This window comes from Phyllostomus discolor, chromosome 4 (genome assembly GCF_004126475.2).
Source record: "Phyllostomus discolor isolate MPI-MPIP mPhyDis1 chromosome 4, mPhyDis1.pri.v3, whole genome shotgun sequence".
NCBI lineage: Eukaryota > Metazoa > Chordata > Mammalia > Chiroptera > Phyllostomidae > Phyllostomus > Phyllostomus discolor.
In genome coordinates, this window is record NC_040906.2 from 97,842,762 (window position 1) to 97,863,975 (window position 21,214).

At 45.3% G+C, this 21,214-nt stretch overlaps 1 protein-coding gene across 5 annotated transcripts in view; it reads left to right on the top strand.

Annotated features, from left to right (window-relative positions):
* Nucleotides 1-21,214, top strand: part of MGAT5 (alpha-1,6-mannosylglycoprotein 6-beta-N-acetylglucosaminyltransferase) — a 337,231-nt gene that overhangs the window by 122,751 nt on the left and 193,266 nt on the right. For 4 of the 5 annotated variants that reach the window (XM_036023647.1, XM_036023649.1, XM_036023650.1 and 1 more), the window contains 2 exons: nt 1,928-2,295; nt 17,160-17,324. In XM_036023647.1, the coding sequence (XP_035879540.1) occupies nt 2,055-2,295; nt 17,160-17,324 (406 nt within the window). In that variant the 5' untranslated portion in view covers nt 1,928-2,054. The remainder of the gene's footprint in view (nt 1-1,927; nt 2,296-17,159; nt 17,325-21,214) is intronic. The other variant, XM_036023648.1, reaches the window with a different exon arrangement.

Consider the following 21,214-nt stretch of genomic DNA (forward strand, 5'->3'; position numbering starts at 1 on the left):
TTCAGGCCACCTTGTGTTAGCAGTGGGGTGGGGCGGCATGATGGTGGCAACCCTCTGCCTGAGTCAGAGGCTCTCACACTTGAGCAAGCATCAAAATCACATGGAGGGCTACTGAAGCACAGGCTGCTCTGTCCCTCACCCCTGCGCCCAGAGTTTCTGACTCCATGGGTCTGGAGTGGGGCCTGAGATTTGCATTTCTCACTTTTGCTCTTGTTGCTGCTGAGTCAGGGGCCCCCCTTTGAAAATGACTGGTCTAGAATTTTCTTGTTAAGGACCAGTACTAAACATTTTACCCTCTTAGCTATGCATGATTTCAGTCACATATTCTTATTTGTCTCTTTTTACAACACTTTTAGCATGTGCAGGCCACTCTTGACTATAGATAAACAGGCAGGTTGGAGAGGAGGGGTGGTGTAAGGAAGGCAGAGTCTCATTTCCTGGCTCCTGAGTGTTCCCTAGATGTTCTGTCCTCTGCTCCGTGGTGCATCTCCCTACACCTTTGTTTTTTATTCTCTAAAACAGGCATAATATTAATGGTTCTTACCATACGAGACTCTTACAAGAGTTCAGTGAGCTAAGGCACAAAAAACATTAACCACAATGCGTGGGACATACCTAGAATTTATTTTTTACTGTTGGCACTGGAGTGGCACTGCCCACTACCGGTGACTCTTGATAGGCAAGGGAAGGGCAGTGAAAGAGGAAAACCAACATAGATTCACTGCATCGCACACCGAAAGTGCCAAGGTTTTGTTATGGTTTCTTCTTAGGTTGTTCACAAAGAAGAGTCTTGAACTGAAACTCGTGCACACTGTGAATACCTCCCGGCTTAGTCCCCCGCAGGAGACCCTTGCTCAGCCTTTCCCTTGGTGTACTTAGAAAATGGTGTCCTTTTTAAGCTGGGTGGTTCTTGGGCCCAGGACTCTGCCTGGGGCCAGGGGGGTTCTCTAGCTGGATATCTTAGCCCACCTGCAATTCATTTGCAGCTTATGCTTTGGCCCTATTTGTTGGGAAGCCTTGATTTAGGACCTAGCCTGTGCTGATACCAGATAGGATCTGGTTGCATTACCTTTTTTTTTTTTTTTTTTTTTGTAAATTAAAATACAGTTGACATACAGTAGTATATTTGTTTCAGGTATACAAACATACTGATTTAACATTTGTATTCCTTACGATGTGATGGGCAGAGGAAATGCCTTTTAACTTCATGTTGCCCGATGGCATGAATGAAACAGAGAGCCACAGTAAAGTAGGTGGGCGAGTACTCCGCATTTCCTGTGAGAAGTGTGCTGGTGAGAAGTGAAGTATAGCTTTCACTCATGGCAGGGAGAACTGAAAGACCGCCTGAGTACCCTGGCACAGCCTCTCTGTGCTGGTACCTGGGAGAGGTCACCTGGTGGCCCAGAGAGATTCACCTTGTCTCTGGACACTGCTAATGAAAGCTGGCCATGCATAAGTAATAGGAGGGCTCTCTCCCCTTTCCTTGTCTGATTACCCCTGGGGGGCATCCACTTTCTTGCTCACCTGTCCAGCTGCACGCTCTAATCCTTACCAGAACACAGAATAATGACTTTGTAAGCTCACATTACAGATGTACAAAAGTGCCCTGGGGCGATACAGCTCCACCCTCCACTTGGGTTTCTGCTGACATTCAATGAAATATCCTTCCATCTCCTCCTTACCTTGCAAAACAAACTTCCTGTTTTGAACTTGGGCCAGACTGGAACAGCTCTGCTACACTTGTTAACACACTGAGACACACATTTCCTCCTCTGTATTTGTACAGCTTTTCGTCCCCTGGATACTAAACTAGCAAATTAAGAAAAAAAGGAAGTTCACATTTTAGAGTTAAGTGAAACCAGGGTTTCTGGTTTATTTTACTGTGTTTTGCCCCAGCCACCGTGCTAATTTTCCTCCTTCTTCACAGCAGAATGAAAGAGAGGAAAGGAAATCGGCTGACACAGGAGCCGGAGTGAGATGTTGGGCACCACCGTGAACATGCATTTCTCTTCTGCGCTTTAAGAGCCGACGGCAGGTGACGTTGCCGGAGAGCAATGGCTCTCTTTACTCCATGGAAGTTGTCCTCTCAGAAGCTGGGCTTTTTCCTTGTGACTTTTGGCTTTATTTGGGGTATGATGCTCCTGCATTTTACCATCCAGCAGCGAACTCAGCCTGAGAGCAGCTCCATGCTGCGTGAGCAGATCCTGGACCTCAGCAAGAGGTACATCAAAGCACTGGCAGAAGAAAATAGGAATGTGGTGGACGGACCATATGCTGGTGTCATGACAGCTTATGGTAAGTGCTGTGCTTCTGGGCTTCTTGATTGAACATGGTTTTTGCCTCAAAAGGACCCTAGAATCTCTCAGACTTGGTCTTGTCGTGGATTGAGTGTGTCCCTTGCCACCACCTTCATGGCGGTGAATTGCACACAAAGGGATGGACACTTTTAGAAAGTTGAAGCAATGCCCTTTGGGAGGTTCTGAGCTCTTGTACACACTGACAGCCCCAGTAGCAATGGGGAAGAACAGTTAGTATTCTATTGCTTGTATTTGCAGGTAGCTTTTCCTCCCTCAACACATTTCTGGATTGTATGATTTCATCTGGGAGTATGATCAGGAAATGTAGAAAAATATTCTCATTATCTTTCCCTAAACAAAACTTAATTAGAACTGGTAGACTGAGATAAAGAGGCTGGGGAAGAATGTTCTGTGGATGCCAAGAAACTCAGAGCCAGTGCGTGCCTCCCCCTGGCTAATGTGCAGGACATCAGGGCTGCGTGCTGGCTAATAGCTTTAACCTTTGACTTCTTCAGAGTTTATTGCTCTTATTTCTTGCCCTTGACTCTAAGTGCTCACACTTTGAAAGAAATCTTTTTGTACTCGTTGCTTTTTGTCAGGTGGCTTAAACCCTTTTTAAAATGAGGTTCAGTAAAAAAATATGCATATGGTATTTTATTTATTTTTTCTTTTGGCAAAATTTATGCTTAATATAGAAAAATTTGGAAGCTGAGACCAGCAAAAAAATAGTAAGAAAAAATAAAATCATGCAAAATACTATGCTAAAAAATAACCATAATTAACGTTTTAGTTTATCTCTTTCTGATATTTTATAGCACATGAAACTACACATATAAATATATATAGACACAAAGTACTTATGAAAACATATACATAACTACAAAACAAAAATTCCAAAAGAAATTTAGATCATACCATGTTTTAGAGAAGCCACTTCCCAGGTCTGCTGTAATCACCGAGGATTGGAATGGACTTGGTCTGTGGGATGACCTGTTGCTGTTCAGTGACATGTCTAGTCTTTGGATGGAGAATTCAGTGGCCTCCGGGTTTCAGACCCCAAGGTGTGATGTAGATGAGATACAGGAATGGGATTGGGTGAGGAGAAAAATGGTGATGGTCCATCTCAGGACCCAATCAAGGAATGTCCCCTGACATATGTAGAGTCCAAATGATGATTCCTGAAAATGTATAGCAACCGGTTGAAGAATGAGTTCAGATACAGGGAATCACGCTCAATTATATATATTCCTTTCTTTTTGAAAGGATCCGGGAAACTTGGTTAGTTTTTAGTTTCTCACACACACACACACACACACACACACACACATTTTTTTGGCAAGGAGAAAATGGTGGCCTTTAGCATACAATGTGGAAATTCTCTTCTACTGCCTACTGTTTGAATGATCACACTGTCTGTGTTTGGTCTATTCCCTCATGGTTTGGCCATGCCTGTAGACATCGGCTGCTAATATGTCTAAATACAATGCCACCTTTTTTGATTTGATGGATTACTAAAAGGAAACTCCATTTGGAAAGCCTATATTGAAAAACAACTAAGTCATTTTTAGACAGTGCTTTTTTAAACTGCTAATTGACTTCACACTTCTGTAATACAGGGTGGGGCAAAACTAGGTTTACAGTTCTTTGCTATGGAAAATAATAATAATAATATAATAATAATAATAATAATACAAAAGTAAACTATGTTTCATGTAAACCTACTTTTTCCCCACTCTGTATTTCCTGTCTGTTATTAGTAAACCACCAGAAAAAAAATAAATGAAGCAAATTGTCATGATTGGTATTGCCAGTGTGTGATAAGTAAGCATAACAAAATAGATGACAGCTGGGGGGCTGGTGTTAGGGAGTGGAGGGATCGAGCAAAAGGGAAAAAGGACTCAGGAACATGGACAACAGAGTGGTGATTGCAGGGGGTTTAGGGGCATAAGAGGGATAAATGGTAATGGGAAAGAAATAAAAAATAAAATAGGTGCTGTTTTCAAGTGTCTGGTTTAGTGTATCCCGTTCGGGAGAGGAATCCAGTACCAGCTTCCTCCTTCTGTTTATCTCCGCCTAGCGAATGTTTTCCATAGGAAGGAAAGAAGCAATGGATGGTAAATACAGATTTTCCGTTTCTCTAGTTTTGACCACTTTTTATTTCTTGTGTACTGCTAAATATCTCATAGGGTAGGTGTCTGCTACATTCTAAAGGATAGTGATCTGGGCTAAGCTTTTCATCCTCACAGAGATGCTATGGTTTTCAGAAAGTTACCAGCCCCCGGAATAGTATGTTAGATTTCAACCACCTTGTATGCTTATAATCATAAGACCCTGGAGCTCAAAGAAATTTCAGAAATTTATTTTCTCTTCCTTCCTTTATAGATGACCCTTAGCAAAGTGATCTTTTCTTTCTCAAAAACAACAAAGAAATAACTACATAGACACCATCAGCAAGTCTTAGCTCACACTGCTATTTTTCTGTCACTTAATCAACTTGGTATGTCAGTCAAAATGGTCTTTGGAGCTGAGTTTCTGGCATTTAATTGGACTGTGCATGTGTGCTTGTGGCATTGGAATCATTATGTGGTGAAATCCTAAGTCAGGGTTTCTGACCTTGGCACCATTGACACTGTGGCCTGGATAAGTCTTTGTTCTGGGGGCACTGTTTGTGCATGGTAGGATGTTTAGCAGCATCTCCAGTGTCTCTACCCACTGGATACCAGTAGCACCTCCCCAGATGTGACACTCAAAATGTTTTGAGATACAGGGGCTAAAATGCCTCCCTTCCCACCTTGGAAAACTAGTGCACTAAGAGTGGAGACAGCAAACACTACCTAACAGCATCTTCTTCTGGAAGTTCTTAAGCAGATAACTGGTTTTTGTTCTTTAAAATGTAACAGCCTGTCTTCCTCCCTGGTTCCCAATTCTGGGTACCAGCCATGGGACTGAACAAGATGGTATAGTGTACATCAAGCCCCGGAATCCTGGAGAGCCATTCTGATGATGTTGCTTCCCCGGTAATTCACCAGTACCAGACATAGACAAATCAGCAGGGAGGTAGCCCTGGCGGTTGATGTCATATGTCTGATGGAGATGCAGAGACTGAAAGATGGTTCAGTGGTTTAGCTGTGCTGGTGGAGTGGGGAAGAGGATGCCTGAGTCATCAATTTGCAGTTTCTTTTTGTCTCATAAATGTATCTATAGACAGAATCTGCCTAGAATCTTCTCTGGAAGAGTGAAGAGCTGATCCTGTAGGGTTGGGATCTGTCTCTGGTTTGAATGAATCCAGTTAATAGACAAAGGAAAAAAACCCTTCTTTTTCCTAACCTCATATTGGTATTATCAGAAGTTGCTAGTATGCTGTAAATGTTTTTTATGCTGTGGCAGGTGTTTGAAGAACCATGGTGGCTGATTTCGGATTGTTACTGGTTTATTGGAATCCCTGACTTGAAATCCTAGAGCAGCAGGGTTCAGTCAAATTCAGACCTTTGCCTGTTTGTGCAAATAAAATTTTATTGCAAGCCTACTACTCCCATTTGTTTATAGTAACTGTAATAACTAAAAACCATGATAACACCAGAGTTTATTTCACATAACATCTAAAACATGCTGACTCCATCTTTTGCCAGTGACCTTAGTCCATTCTAAAGCACTCATCTGATTATGTCTGTCCTTGACTCAGGGATTTCCTAGGACTCCCATGGTCTAAGGCACAGTCAGCAAACTGTGGCTCCCTGTTTTTGTGTGCTGTGTCTTGGAACTCAGCACACCCCTTTGAGGTGTCGTCTGTCTGCTTTTGAGCTACAGTGGCAGAGCTGAGTAGCTGCCACTGAGACAGCAGAGCCTAAGACATTTGCTGCCTGCCATTTTGCCAAAAATCTTGGTCTCTGCTCTAGATAGTCCCTGGTCAGGCTTTCTGCCTACAGGAGATATTGCGTGCTGTCCTCAAGACTCCTTCACCTTTGCATTTGCATTCACTCAAGGCATCTTCGGGAGGCACACGTGCCAATGCTACATTTCTCCGTCCTCTGGAAATGCTTCTGAACATCACGTTGAGAGTTGAGTGGTTAGATACCTGGGCTTTGGAGCCAGCCAGTTTGGCTTTGCCGCCTCATGGCTGTGTGGCCTGGGCCCTGGTAGCACAAACCACTGTGGAGTGGGCTACCACTGCGTGCCTGGCCGGGTGGGTGTGAAGCATGAACGAGGTGATGCATGTCAGGTGCCTGACGAGCAGTTGCTGTTTGTGGTTTGTCTGACTTGGCCTCAAACAACAGAACTTCTAAATGGTATCTTCTTCCCTTTCGCATCCTTTTTGGTGATTTGAAAAGAGACTCTTGAACTTCTTTTGGGATTTGGTAATTCAAAAGTGGTGCCTGGAAGGTGTCCCAGGCAGCCTGTGTGGAACAGTTGGAGCATTCATTCTTGGGGTGTGGCGGGCATTTCTGTGGGCTGCTCTGTCACTCCCAAGAAGAGTGTGTGGAGCCAGAGCTCCCTGCAGCGCAGCCTCCACTGCGTCCCCCAGGCCAGCATGGCAGGGCCATGCCTGTCAGTGCCTTTGCCGGAATCGCGTCATGCATGGTGTCACTCACCCCAGTCAATGCCGTTCTTGTTTCTGCGGAGAATCGATTTCTTTCTCTGATGGCCTGACCCAAATTCTCATTCTCAGTGATCACCTCTTGTCTAACAGGCCAGGTCCACTTGTGTTCTCTAGGTAACAGGAATGGAAACCTGAGGTGATGAGAGATTCCCCCCACCCCCCATCTTTCTCACCTGCCTGTTTCTCTGGGTGCTGGGATGCTCTGCCCTGGACAGCTCACCAGCTCGGACTGAAGCAGGTGTGGGCCCTCCATTTCCCTGCCACCCCTCTCCCCACCAATATCCTGTTTTCCTGCTGCCCGGCTCCCCTGACCTCTAGGTCTCCACGCCTGCCCTGCCTTCTCTCCTGTCTCCTGGTTCCCTGAATTTCTTGGGCCTAGACTGTCCCCTGGATTGGCTCTTACTCTTCAAGCCTGGCCCTAGAGAAATGTCTGTTCTATTGGCTGGTGTATGGCAGTGCCATCTAAGCTTTGTGCATGCAGATGGAAAGTGGCAGACAAGGTCCCTGTCTTGTGGAGGCTGTGTTGATATTGGAGGGAGAAATAATAAACAGGAGAATGTTGGATAATAATAAATTCCGAGAAGAAAAATAACACAGGAGCCCTGACTGGTGAGGCTCAGTGGGTTGGGCATCGTCCCACAAAGCAAAAGGTCTCCGGTTCAGTTTCCCATCAGGGCACATGCCTGGGTTGTAGGTCCAGCCCAGGTTGGGGTGTGTACAAGAGGCAACTGATTGACATTTCTCATATTGATGTTTCTCTCCCTCCCTTTCCCTCTCTCTAAAAATGAAAAAAAAAGAGTATTTTTAAAAGGAAAATGACAAAGGAAGATGTGATTTTTTAATGGAGTTTAAAGTGAAAGTGAGTTTATTAGTGAAGCAGTGAGACAGAGAAGAGACTACTCTGACAAAGCAGCTAAGATGTGCTTTTTTTTTAAGTAGTTGAGGGCTACTTTCCATGAGAAAGTCAAGGAAAGCCTCTCCCAGGAGGTGTCTTGCTAGCTCAAGTTACAACAAGAAGCTGCTGGGCAGGAAGGGAAGAGGGAGGTTGAGGCAGAGCCAGCCAGGCAGAAGACAGGGTGTGTGCCAGGCCCTGAGGCCGCGTGTGTGCTCTGGGGTAGAGCAGGCTGCTGCAGCTGGAATAGAGTGTGCACACGGGCCGCCCCCTGGAAGGGGCCGTTGGCTGGGAGGCTGGAAGGGGGCAGCAGGCAGGGTGGCCATGTGATTGTGGCTCACAGTCTATGGGAAGGGGAGGGAGGTGAGGGGGATGGGTGTTCTTGTGGGTGAGCTAGGGCATTAGCCCTGTTATCTGCTGTCACTTCCTTGGGGGGTGGGGAGCATAGGGAAGTAAGTTCTTACTTCCTTAAGGAAGTAAAGAACCAGGGTAGGGCTTTTGGGTGCTGGTCAGGAGCAGTGGTGTAGTAGCTGCTTTGGGTGTCAGGTGGCCCTTGTTGGCCTGGGGTGCCCTCTTCGAAGACATTAACACCATTTTCCGTGTTAATGTGCTCAAAAGCCAGTGGGAGGCACCCTCAGTGACACTGGCATGGCTGCCTGGCGTGGCCCTGGAAAGGCAGCCCCTGCTCTGAGTTGAAGACCTAGGTGACCTTGTGAGAGTCAGACAGCAACTTTTACACGTGTTTCGTTCCACCTCTCCTATGAAAAAGTAGAAGGAAAACTTAATTTGGATTTTATTAGACATAGAGACCTGTAAAGGGTTTTTCATTTTTTCTTTTTGCCTATGTTCTACAACTGTGAAGGGACTGTTTTGGAGGGCGGGGGCACTGTGGAAAACCATGGTCACCGAGGCAGAAGTTCTGGGCCTTGAGTGCAGTGCACTGTTCCTGGAGTGAAGGTGGCAGGGCTGTGCGCTCTGTCTGAGGTAGCCCTGGGACTCCATGGTGATGTGGCTGATGTGACCAAGGAAAGGGCTTTCTGCTTCCAGAAGCTTGGAATCTACAGAATGGGCCTCTCTGGGCTTGGAGCTTTTTCATTGATGCCGTGGTTGAGGCCCAGCCTACGCAGCAGCCCGTGCGTGCCAGTATGCACACACAAGCACCCCCCTAGAGTCCGGAAGACTGAGGAGGGCCTCCCAGGGTCGGGCGGGAGTGCAGTCAGAACAGGCACCTCTGGGAGGAGCTGGAGCCTCACCCTTCTACACCTTTGTCACCTAGGCTTCTCTCTCGTGCCACACCACCTCAGGTGTGATCCGCATCCTGACCCGAGAGGGGAAAGCACGAGCGAGGGCCCCAGAGCAGGCTCCCTCGTCTGGCTTGGTGGCCACAGCCCCTCTTCCTGGCTCAGTCTTGGTGTCCTGCCCCTGTCAGAACTGCTTGGGCAGGCCTCTTGCCCCTGTGCCACCCATAGAGCCGCTTGCCCTTCTCATGTCATCAGCCTTGGCACGCACTGACTGCTAGGACCAGCTGTTGGGTCTGGATAAGCATTTTTCTGTCTTTGAGCCTCTGCATCAGCTCTTGCCTCCACCTACAAATCTTCCGTCCAGATGGCTTACCCCTTGCTGTCCTGTTCTCTCTCCATTCTCACTCTTCTCAACACTTGAACTATTTAGCATCACATATTTATTGTACTTGATCATCTCTGTCCCTCACTTAGAACGCAAGCCCACAGAGCATAGGTATTTTTGTCTATTTTGTTCCCCAGGGCTTAGTGCATGCCTGACACATAGTAGGGACCGTGAGTGATTAGCAGTCCCACCCCTAGAGTCCATGTGTGGTACAGCTGCAGTTAGGGCTACTTTGAAAATCAGAGTAATGTTTTTAGTGAGACAGGAAATGAGGAGAGATTCCCTGTGGATTCCATGCCCAAGAGACTCCAAGTAGCTATTATGCGTAATCCTGTCATAGGGAACCACTGTTTATTCTGGAAGGCAGTGAGAGAGTGTTTATCTGTGGCTTGTGGAAGGGGTCCTTAACTAGATGTGTGGCCATGGGCAAGTCACTGATGTTTTAAGAGCCTGCTTCCTCTGATTAAATAGAAGATTGTAATATTACTTACTTCATAAGATTCTTGTAAGAATTACATGTGACTGAGCTTATTAGAGCCCTGAGATTAATAAAGAGCCTTCGTTACAGTGAGTTATCACTAACCCTGGCCTGCACGTACCTGCATCTGTGACCACCCAACCAAAATTGCCCGTAAACCTGACATTGCTTATTCCCTTGAATGCAGGGCTTCAGGAACCTCTTTATGTAGCTGCCCTTAGCATTTCCCCGGGGGAATGAGGCCCAACCAGACACCCTCTCTTACACAAGGACAGGCTCATCCACCAGAAGCACCCGGGCTGCTTTGAGGAGAGCAGTGCTGGGCGCCACGCCATCTGGGGTTTGGAACTGCTGCTCTGGCCCCTAGAGAGGTGGCATTGGGCTCCTCACGGGGCCCCTTTATAAGGGTGTGTTAGTGCCACATTTTAGAAGTAGGAGGTGTGATTGTTACTGCCTTGTTGGAAAGAGAAGGCTTCCCTCTCCAGGCTGTGAGGTAGCTCACTCAGTCTCTGAAGGGGGCACACTGGGGGACATTTCTGTGTGGATGGTGAGCCAGAGAACACACCCTGGGGTCAGGTTGGTGACCTTGGGCAACAATGGGCTTGACCTCTTCAAATCTGAGTTCTTTTCTATAAAGAAGCAACAATGCTTGACTCCTACTCTGTGTAGCTGGCTAGTTAGGGAAATTGAGAGAAAGGCCCAAGAATGTCATTCTGGATATTTACAGGTTCCGCAAAGCACCTGATATCGTTAACAGGCATAGACAAGATCTTTTCTCAGATTCTGCTGCCTAGAGAGTTTCTTAAAATGCCAGCAACACCCCCTGCAGTCCCTCAGGAACAGCACTCACTGCTAGGTGTGAGTCGGAATCAGAGCGTAAATCCACTCTTAAATCCTAACCCAGGAGAGAGTGTTGGGCAGTGATGCTGAGCATCTGAGCTGCCCTGTCACTCTGTGATGGCCAGCAACTCCCTTCTGTGCCCTGGTGTAGCTGTCTGCGGCCACCACAGGGAAGGTCACGTGTGAGCTCAGGCGCAGGCAAGCCCCCCACTGAGATGAGGTAGTGGGAGTCAGTGACTAGGGTGTTTCGGGGTGGGAGGGTACCTTGCTATCTGACATCAGGGCACTTGTGGCCAGTATCTTTGAGTTCTGAGGATAGAAGTCACTGTACTATGTATTTTAAAGTAGCATTTAATACCTTCGTGATGTGAGAATAATGTGTATGCTTATATAAAATTGAGAGCATATGGAGATAAAGCTATCAAAAGCCCTGGGACTCTGTAGGCATGTCTTGGGGTAGGCATGTTTTCTCTCGCAATATGAAAGGAAAAAGGTTCGTAACTTAAGCAGCTGATTGAGTCACTATTTCAGGCAGTCCAACACAAAAGCCACTGTCAGTAAAACACACGAAGGCAAAGCAGTCCAAGTCTGTCTCTGTGTCCTTGCACGTAAAGACAAATAAAAAATACAGTGCTCCATAACCCCAAACCCAGAAGGGAATTAAAGAATAAAAAATAAAATGCTCCTTACCCCAAACCCAGACAAATTTTGACTTCATTCCAGGCCTTTTTTAATGCAGAGAGAGATGTGTGTGCGCTCATTTTTAAAAATTGGAATATTTCATATACAGCTGTTTAATTTATCTTTCTTATATTTCCTCAAGCCACTAGGTATTTTTGGTGACCACACACTTTTTCTTTCTCATCCACCCATTCAGTAATACTTACTGATCTCCTGATGTTAGTAGGTGGTGGTGGTGACAAACATAGATGGCGAGACAGACCTGCCCTCTGCCTTCCTTGAGTTTCCACTCTAGCAGTTTGTTCCACCTTATGAAGAAAGAGACATGTAATTTAATCTTTTGTTTGGGTATTTGGGGAGTTTCCGGCTTTTATCTATAACAAATAACACTGTTCTCTTTTATAACTAACTCTGCTTTGAACGTCTATGCACATAATAAATGGCATGTATTTTGGTCGTTACTGTAACTGCATTCTCTTTCTGTGGAAAGGTCACTTTAAAATTAATTTAAAAATACATAACCGATGAAACTTGACATGCCTGGCAGTCGATGGGAATGAGAGGTTGGGGTTAATTCTTTTTTCATTAGCACCTTCCTTTCTCATTAACGCCCTGTCTTTGCTGGTTTCTCTGGAGCCCAAAAGTGAAGCCACTCTTTTGTTCACACCCTGCCTCTTGGGGTGAAGAGGGATTTTCATTAGAAGCAAGCACAGATGTAAATGATTTTTGGCAGTTCAGATGGAAGTCCTTGCTCACTGCAGCTCTCTGCCAGTGAATCATGGCAGCTGCGCCTTAAACGTAGTTCTCAACCATGGCTGTGCCAGAGTCCTCGACATGTGGGTTGGTTCTGCAGATTCTCTGTGAGTGCCCAGAGGATGGGCCGGTGACTCGGACTCCACGGGTGAGCCTGCGGGACAGCAGGCCGGAGAGCCTCTGCCTTAGAAACATATCCCCGCGGAGTGGGGTGGGACCAGCATAGGCCCAAGCACAGGCTTTCTCGATAATCTGTCAAATATTGACTTAATGATCTGGGAAATCAGGGTTCACCACCTGTTCTCACAGCTTCAGCTAACAGACCTATCTCTACATCTTTTCCACTAGCAAGACCCCTCTCTCCACTGAGATCCTGTCTCCTTGGACTCCAGCTGTGGAGGAAAGTATAGCTGGCAGTGGCGCCCCCTTGGCTGCCCTGCTCAAGGACGTGGCAGCATCTTCCAGCCCCTTCTCACCCCTAATGCTGAGATAATGGAGATCACACCCTTTCTAGCAAGATAGAAACCAAAGCTTACTTTCCCCAGAGGGGCATTTTAAATGCTTTCAGATCTCCTCTTTGTCATGTACAGCAATTTTTAGGAACACAGAATTTTGTTAGTAATGTTAGGATTAAATTTTTATTGTTAAGGCTTTGAAACACAAAATTTTAAAAGCCTGTTAGTAATTGAAAATTGTAATGCTGCTGAGGACACACTTTACTGTTATAATAACTATAAAACATAGTGATAAATGTAAAAAATAATAAATTTGGAAGAATGTTTTCACTCTCATTTTTATTAAACTCTATAGAAATTATTCTTGGGTGTATAGTCTTATTGGATATATGGGTTAAGACTAAAGATTAAGACTAAAACAAACAAAAACATTCTGGCATCAGTTTTAAAATGCAGTAAAACTGTAACAGCTTTTAAATAAAGCTGTTCATGGGTTTAACCGTAAAATACAAAGGTGAGAACTGATTTCGTCACCTAGAAACGTGTGACTGACGTGGCCTTCCCGGTGGGAAGACTGCCCCCACACTCTCACCCGGCGCAGCACGAGCCCCCCAAGCACTGTGGCGTGCCCGGCTCGTGCCGGTCAGTGCGGGTGCAGAGACGGGCTTGGCATCGTTTCACCTTGTGTCATTGGCAGTGTCTTTTCTTTCGTGTGGGACTGCCTTGAAAAAGTGACTCAAAGAGACACTAGAGTTGAAAGTGAACTTTTTTCTTTTCACGTAAGGAGAGGACAGATGCCTACCCAGGTGATGCACCTTAGAGAGTCCAAAGTTTTTGATAGTCTTATATTTCATTCTCATTTTAAGGCAGAAGGGCAGATTTAAAAATTATTTTTAGTGCTGGAGTTGCTTAAAAAACAGTGGCATCAGCATTTGTTGCAGGTGGTTGCGATACAGTTTAGCACGGCTGAGGGCCAGAGGCTAATCCCTGGTGAGTGTGTTCGGAAGCAGCAGGGCGGAGCCGCTTGCTGGCCCACAGGTCCGTGGTGGGTCGTCAGAGGCAGTGCCATGTGGTCGGCTGGATTCTTCGGTGCTGCAACCAGGCTGTGGGTATGAAGCCAAGGCTGCAGTCACCTGGAGCAAATTACTTAACCTCCTCCTCCTTGTGCTGTGGTTTATGGGTCTATAAAATGGGGGTGGGACCCACAGTACAGTCACCAGACTATCAGGACAGGATCACATGAGTTAATTCATGCACAGGGCTGACGTGGTAGCTGGCACAGTAAGTAGTGGTGGTGGCAGCGTGACGGCAGCAGTTAGTAGCAGCATTGGGGTGGAACACCTGCCATCATCACAGATTCCCTTACTTATACCATACCAGAGTCACAGAGGTCAGTCACAGCTAGAGATAAGTCCCGTTTATTGGTGGACTTCAATTTAAGAATTGAGGAAGAATATCTTCTTAATGCTGATGTGACTACTTTGTACTCTAACTAAGGTGTGCGCTGCTGATAACCATGGGTTGGGGACTCTGGCCAGTAGTCCCGGTGCCTGTGACCCTCATACAAGGTTACCAACCCTGGTGTGTCTGTTGGTCAGCTCTCACGGGCAGGAAGGCTGACTTCCCTCATGGTACTGCCTGTTGTGCTTGTAGCATGCCTCCAGTGCCTCAGCAAACGGAAGTCAACGTCAGGCAGGTTCAGGGAGTGGCTTCTTGTGTTTCCCTATCCCATAGTCGCTTTGTCAGAGCTCTCGCTTGGTATCTCCACAGAGGAGCAAAGAGAAGAAAAGAGTTGAAAGAATGTGCCTAATTCAGTGGTTCTCAAATGGGAGATATTTTGCCCCCCCAAGGGACTCTGGCAATGTCTGGAGACATTTTTGGTTGTCACAAAGGAGGTATTGCTACCATGATTTAGTGGTTAGAGCCCAGAGATGCTGCCAAACACCCTACAATGCGCAGGACAGCCCCACACAACAAAGAATTATCTGTCTCTTAGTGTCAATACAGTTGAACTTGAGAAACCCTGAGTTAACCCAAACTATAGGGCCAGGCTTCTGTGCCTGGCTAAGTAGTGGGTACCAGTTACATGCCATTTTACACAGGGACTCCCCAGCTGGTGATATAGGCAGAAGCTGGAGGAGGAGGAGCTTGCTATCTTTTGTCAGAGGAGTGGTTTCTCTAAACTGAGTGCAACCGTCTCTCTATGGCCCCAGTGCCCCCATCTGTGTGGCTGGCCTCTGGCAATCTTCAGAACACTGGAGGACCAGTTGCTGCCTTAGATTCAGTGTAAAAGCAGGGCTGGTGGCTGACTCCCAATGACCATGCCAGCTAATGACGTGCCTGGGACAGACTGTGAGTCATGTGGATGGCAGAGTGGCGGTGGGGGGTCCTTCTGCCCTGCAGGACAGTGATCTTGTGACTCTGGATAGAGTGATAAAGCTTTGTATCACCCAGGGGGACATTCTTCAGGAAGGGCAGAAGCATATTCCAGAGGATGGTTTTATTTTTTATTTATATATCTATAACAGGCAGTTATGTAGTGCCTATTAAATACCAGGAAGTGTTTAAAGTATTTTATCCATGTTAACCCATTAGACCCTCATAACTGCCCCAGAGGCAGGCTTATTATTATCCTTCTTTTACAGACAGGGAAACAGGAATGGAGAGCGACAGCTCAAACCTAGGGAGTTTGGCTGCAAAGTCTGGGCTCTTCACCACTATGCTGTGGAAGGAAGACAGTGAGTTTCATACTTGGTTTTCTTTTTCTGCCTTGGCTCTTGACTTCTGACTGGTTCCAGGGAGGCATCAGGGAACTAGGCAGACCCGAATCAAGTGTTCATTCTGACTTACATCTGTAACCACAAACAAGTTACTTCATGTCTGTGAACCTCAGTTTTCCCATCTGTAAAATGAAGTCCTACCTACTCGTGGAGAATATGGACATGTCATGGGATTTCATACACACACACACACACATACCCCTCTTCAGAAAATAATTCTCTTCTACCCTTCTTCACTGTCATCAGATTTTTGGCCTTGTTATTCCAATGTCATGGCCAGCTTGTCTTACTGCCCACAGGTAAGATACATATTGAAGAACAAAAAATAGGCCTGGTCAGATATTCATCAGAATTAGTGAGAGAACAGACTGCTACAGACCTTCACATGTGAAGAAGCCCAGTGTTCGGTGTTGAGCAGTGGTGGAGACAGTGAGATAATGCCAAATGCATCAAACCAGACATTCAGGATAAAGATGTGGGTTCTGCTTCTGTCTGTAGATTTCAGTCAGCCCCAGCGATGTTGTCTGTAAACCACTGAGAACACATACTTCCATGTTAGTTACGTATCTGTGTCTCTGCTGGGAAGAGTTTCTCTCTAGACTTGGGGGAACAGAGCAGTCCAAGCACCAAGGTTGGTTGGCTGTGCTCCAGGGTTGGTGAGTTAACCAGGTGTGTGTTTCTTTCCGGGCCAGATCAAAGTACCTGCTCAGAGCAAGTTTGCTCTGTTCCCAGCAGAATGGAAGGGAGCAGCTTCCCATTTGTCTCAGTTCAAGACTTTATTATATTCTGCTACCCGCACAGTGTACTGCCCTCTGGCCTGCTCCCAGTTCGTAATGAGTCTGGATTGTGTCTACACGGATGACCATCCTGTTGTCCTTCTGCCTTTTCCACACGTGCAAGTCAGTGTATCTTTCTTTGATTGTGAGTTTCTAGAGGAGGAGGGCTGTTTCATCTCTGTGTGTGTATGCTGATACGTGCCTGAGGATGATACATCTGGAGGGAAGTGTATGACTCCTTGACCTGCAGCCAGATGTGTAAGAAAGGGTGTCAACTCTTACATGTAAGCACCATGAGAGAACATCCCTGACATCTAGAACAGCGCCTGGCACATGGCAGTTGTTTGATAGATATTTCTTCAATGAATGAATGCATCTGGTCTTTGCGTATTTTTCAAAATCTGATTATAGTTAACTGAGTATAGTATGCCTGGAAATGTGGAACTGTGGCTTTTATCATTACTGTGTAACCAAGAGATATAAAGACTTTGCAAAAAAAAAAAAAAAAAACCACTTGGGACTCGTGCTGGAGTACAGGGCACTAAAAATAACAACAAACTTGATCCAGAAGGTACTTGGGGACTTTGGGGTTGTCCTCTGTGCATCAGTAACCATCATGCTATAAGGAGGAGGAATTTCTAAATAGAGTGCTTTGGTAGGATGCTGAGGCACAATGAGCATTCTCTGTCAGCCCAGGAGCTAGAAATAATTTTATGTCATTTATGCTAAACTTGCATCACAGAATAGATCATGCTGTTTTGTACTTTCTGGCCTGGGGAACAGAATAGAGAGTAGACCTTCAGCAGGGACATGGGAGGGATTTGGTCATCTTTAAGATACGGTTTGTTAGGACAGGTCTTAGGCAGTACCTTTTGACTACCACTCTTTGTTCCTTAATGTCAAAGAGAGAAAGAGAGAGCATGTGCATTGAACAAATACACAGTGGTGAAAGAATTTTAAAACTCTCTGCATTTTATTTTACAGATCTAAAGAAAACTCTTGCCGTATTGCTGGATAATATTTTGCAGCGCATTGGGAAGTTAGAGTCGAAGGTGGACACCCTGGTGATCAACGGCACAGGAGCAAACTCGACCAACTCCACCACAGCTGTTCCCAGCTTGGTAGCACTTGAGAAAATTAATGTGGCAGGTAAGAAGGGTAGTCCTGTAGCTTGGCATGGAGCCAAACCCTGATTTGAACTGGGAAAAGAATAAAGAAGCACAGTGGTTCTTTTTGATAGGATATAAATCCCATAAACTTGGTATGGCTCCTGTAAAGCCACATTTAAATTTATTTTTGAATAACAGATGTTAAAATGCTTTTATAGTCTCATCATGATGTGTGGTATCTGGTGGTTTCTGTGACATATTTTACATAATGAGCTCCTGGAATTCACTTTTAATGAGAAGATTCATAACGTGGATGAATGAAATATAGAGGTTAACTGGGGAGCTCATGGCAGTTAGAGGTTCTTCCTCCTCCCCATTTTCATCAGACAATTTCAAAAGTTTGTTACATATGGTAGATTCTCTCCTCTGAGCCACCATTGCAGAAAATGCCTCCTGTATGTATGTAGAAAATTTAATTCTGGAAATGGCACTTAGGAAATAACTGCCCCAGCCTCTAGCCACTCATGGTACCACCATGCATTTCACTGGGATTCATTTGGTCCCTTCTTGACACTGAAATCTTGCATGAGAGAAGGGAAATGGGTAAACACAAAACCCAAATCATACACAGAATGGACCGTCCACAGCTCATTGGACCACCATTACACTGCCCTCAGGCTGGCCTCTGGGTCTTTGTGGTTGAGTCAGGGCTTACTCTTGTTAGGGTGATCACTGTCCTTTCCTAGGGATTCAGGACAAAACAAAGAGCTGGAGGGTTAGGGTTAGGTGCTCTGGGGGAGTGGTTGTGAATACCCATCCTATACTCATGGTGGGTGGTACCCAAACTCTAGTTAGTGGGTAAAGTAAGTAGCTGAGTTACTTTTGAAATTTTTAAAATGTAGTTTAGCACGCACTTGTTGACTTGCTTCTCTCTCTCCCCCTTTCACAGACTTACTTGGGAGCAATCCTTTCCTTTCCCCTCCAGTGTCAGAACATTTAATCATTTCACGTTATGCAAGCTTGTTGTATTACCTGTTTGTTATGTTCTTTGCCCTTTTCACAAGTTTCAAATTGCAGAATATAGTTCTGATAATCCAAAGTAGCCAACCAAAGATTTTAGAAATAACTTTTAATTACAACACAGAGGCAGTGTCATCTAGGCCATAAATCCTGTCTTCCCTGCAGTTCCCAGCAGCTTCTGTAATTAGACAAGAAAACCTCCCACTGTGTTGAGCTGCTTATTAATAAACAGAACCCATGCCTCTCCAGTCTCCACTCCTCCACCCCTTTCCCGATGGGAAACACTAATGAAAAGCTCCCATCGGATTTCACGGCAGCTCTGCATTCTCTTAATTCTGGAGGTGGTGCGGGGCGCTCTGCCCAAACGCTGTGGCTCCCATTGCCTCTGCCCTGGAGGAACCATGTAAACATGTCTGCTGTCGTTCTTTTCCCTGACAAGGGATCGTGCTGCCTCTGGCTGTCCTGTTCGTGAGCCAGACTCACAGGAAAACTTCTCTTTCTGGGCTCCATGTCCCAGGGTACAGAATGGTGGGTAGACCTTCGGCAGTGACAAGGGAGGAATTGGGTGGCTGCTTCTTTCAAATGAGATCCAGCCCTGTGTATTGAGCTAGTTTACTGAGTTAACAAATATCTCTTGAGCATATTCTCGAAGCCATTGGTTCTGAGGTAGGCCCCTTTAGTTATATACCATGGGTCCTGTGTTTTCACTAATATTTAAAGAACCAAGTATTTTGGTTTAATTTTTTCTTTTGGGGGAAATGGGAGAAAATTTAGAGTTATGCCTTTAATAATTAATTTCATCTTGCTCCTTTGTATGTTTTGTGTGTGTGATATCCTTCATGCCTTTGTGATTTATACTGGCCGATAAGGAAAATAACACAGACTGTGTGTAAGTGGCAGTCAGTGTGGAAGACTTTTCATGGGAAGGTGAGCTTTGAAGGTAGGAAGGACTGAGGCATAGGGCCCTCATGGAGGAGATACAGATTAGAAATGGGTCGTGGCCCAGAAAGATGCTTGGAAGGAAGGAGAGGAGACTAACAACTAATGAATCCACTAATACCAGTTACTGTTCCTGACTCTTGGAGCCACATGATTTCATTTAATCCTCTCCGCGTCTCTGAGAAATGAGAGTGATTTCACTAGTTTTAGTGAGCTGAAGTATTTGGGAGAGGGGGACCTTTGGTACTGTAATCCTCTGAGCTCAGCCTCAGACCTCCTAGCACCACCTGGAGAAGACATTGTGAGTCTGTCTTTGACAGACTCTGTCAAAGACATTGAAGCCACTGTCTTTTCTTGCTTCTATTTGTGAATTATCACAAATGGATGCATCTGGGGAAATGTGCTATCATTTTCTTAGAGGTTCCTAACTAACTGACAGTGTAGCCTGTTTAATAAGGAAGTTTTTTATGCGTCATAGTGTCTAATCATTGGCTGACCTGTGTACTTTAAAAGAATAAAAAGGAATGGCAGCTCGTCCCCCAGGGTGCTTGCATGCACGTGTGTCCCTTCCCTAGATCCCACGTTGGCCACAGCTGGTATAGATGTGAAAAGGACAGGGAAAACACCCTCTCTTATTTCCCCCAGAGGTTGAAGGGTCCTTTGTGTCTTTTAAAATGATTGACATAAAGTTTTTATTTGTCTTATCTCTAGATTAGGGTGTGAAAAAGAAGGACAAGAACCTCAAGTTCTTAGTCCTAATCCATTATCAGTCCCCCAGTGCTTTCATGCCCTCTGCTGATCCGTGGCCACACAGGCGGTCCTCACAGCCCTCTTGTCAAAGCAGAAATAATAGGTCTTGAGCTGTGAGAGAATTCATTTTTATAGGGTTCCAATCTGAGTGGAGTGAAGTTTTTCATTCTCACTTTCTGCATTAAGACATTTGGTAATTGCTCAGAAATGTTCTCCCTGGTGTGTCTTTACTGCTCACTCTGGTGTCTTATTGCTCATGATGTTTCTGATTGCTTACTGTTATGTCTTATTGCTTGTTGATATATCTTCTGGTTGGCTGCAAACTGCCTCTAAATTGGATACCACAGCAGTGGAAGCAGGGCTTCTTAAATTTATGTTCTTTTTGGGGACATTTGCGTGTGTGAGTGTGTGTCCCCTTTCCTTTCCTGTTTGGTCGTGCTCAATGTGGCTTCCATCCAAAATGGTTTTTCCTTCCAAATTTATCACTCTTGGACTTTTTTTATTATGTGAAAGTGAACATTCCCCAGAGAAATTTAGGTGAAAATGAACCTTATCAAAATCAAGAATCATATTGAACTGCATTTTGAGCTCTATTTATTTTATTGAAGAGGAAGGTGAATCAGAGGAATGGAAGAAACAGGTATTTAAAAATCCCTACCCTTCAATCAATCACCATTTCCCTAGGTTTTTTCCCTGAAAGAGCTTGTGTATGCCTTTGTCAAAAATTACATGCTTTCAGAATGATACCTTGTTTTTTTTTTTAAAGACCAATTCTGCTTTTCTCTAGATTTGTGACCTTAGATTATGAAGCAGAGTGAACAGTATTGGGTTTGTGGCTCTTTGCCCTGTAACTAACATGGGGGAAGTAAAAAGTATGGATGTATGATAATGAAAATGCTCGTTCCTGAGGATTGACAATGCCCTCATTTGTCCTTGTTTTGCCCATAGTGTCTTGTTCAGAGCCAACCTGTTGAAGGTACTCAATAAATCCTGCTCATGTGGTTGGGATTATGTTGGACAGGGAGAGCATTTTGTTTTACTGCTTCAAGGAGTTTTTTATAGTTTCTCTTCTCACAGTTTTGCTCATGAGGATTTGCATTGGAAATAGTGTTTGGTATCTCATTTCCCTTTTCTCAGATCTCAGTGGACACTGCCTAGGAAGCAGGACTTACTTTCTGTCTGGCATTACTGAGCTCCCACAGATAATTCTGTACCTGTGGA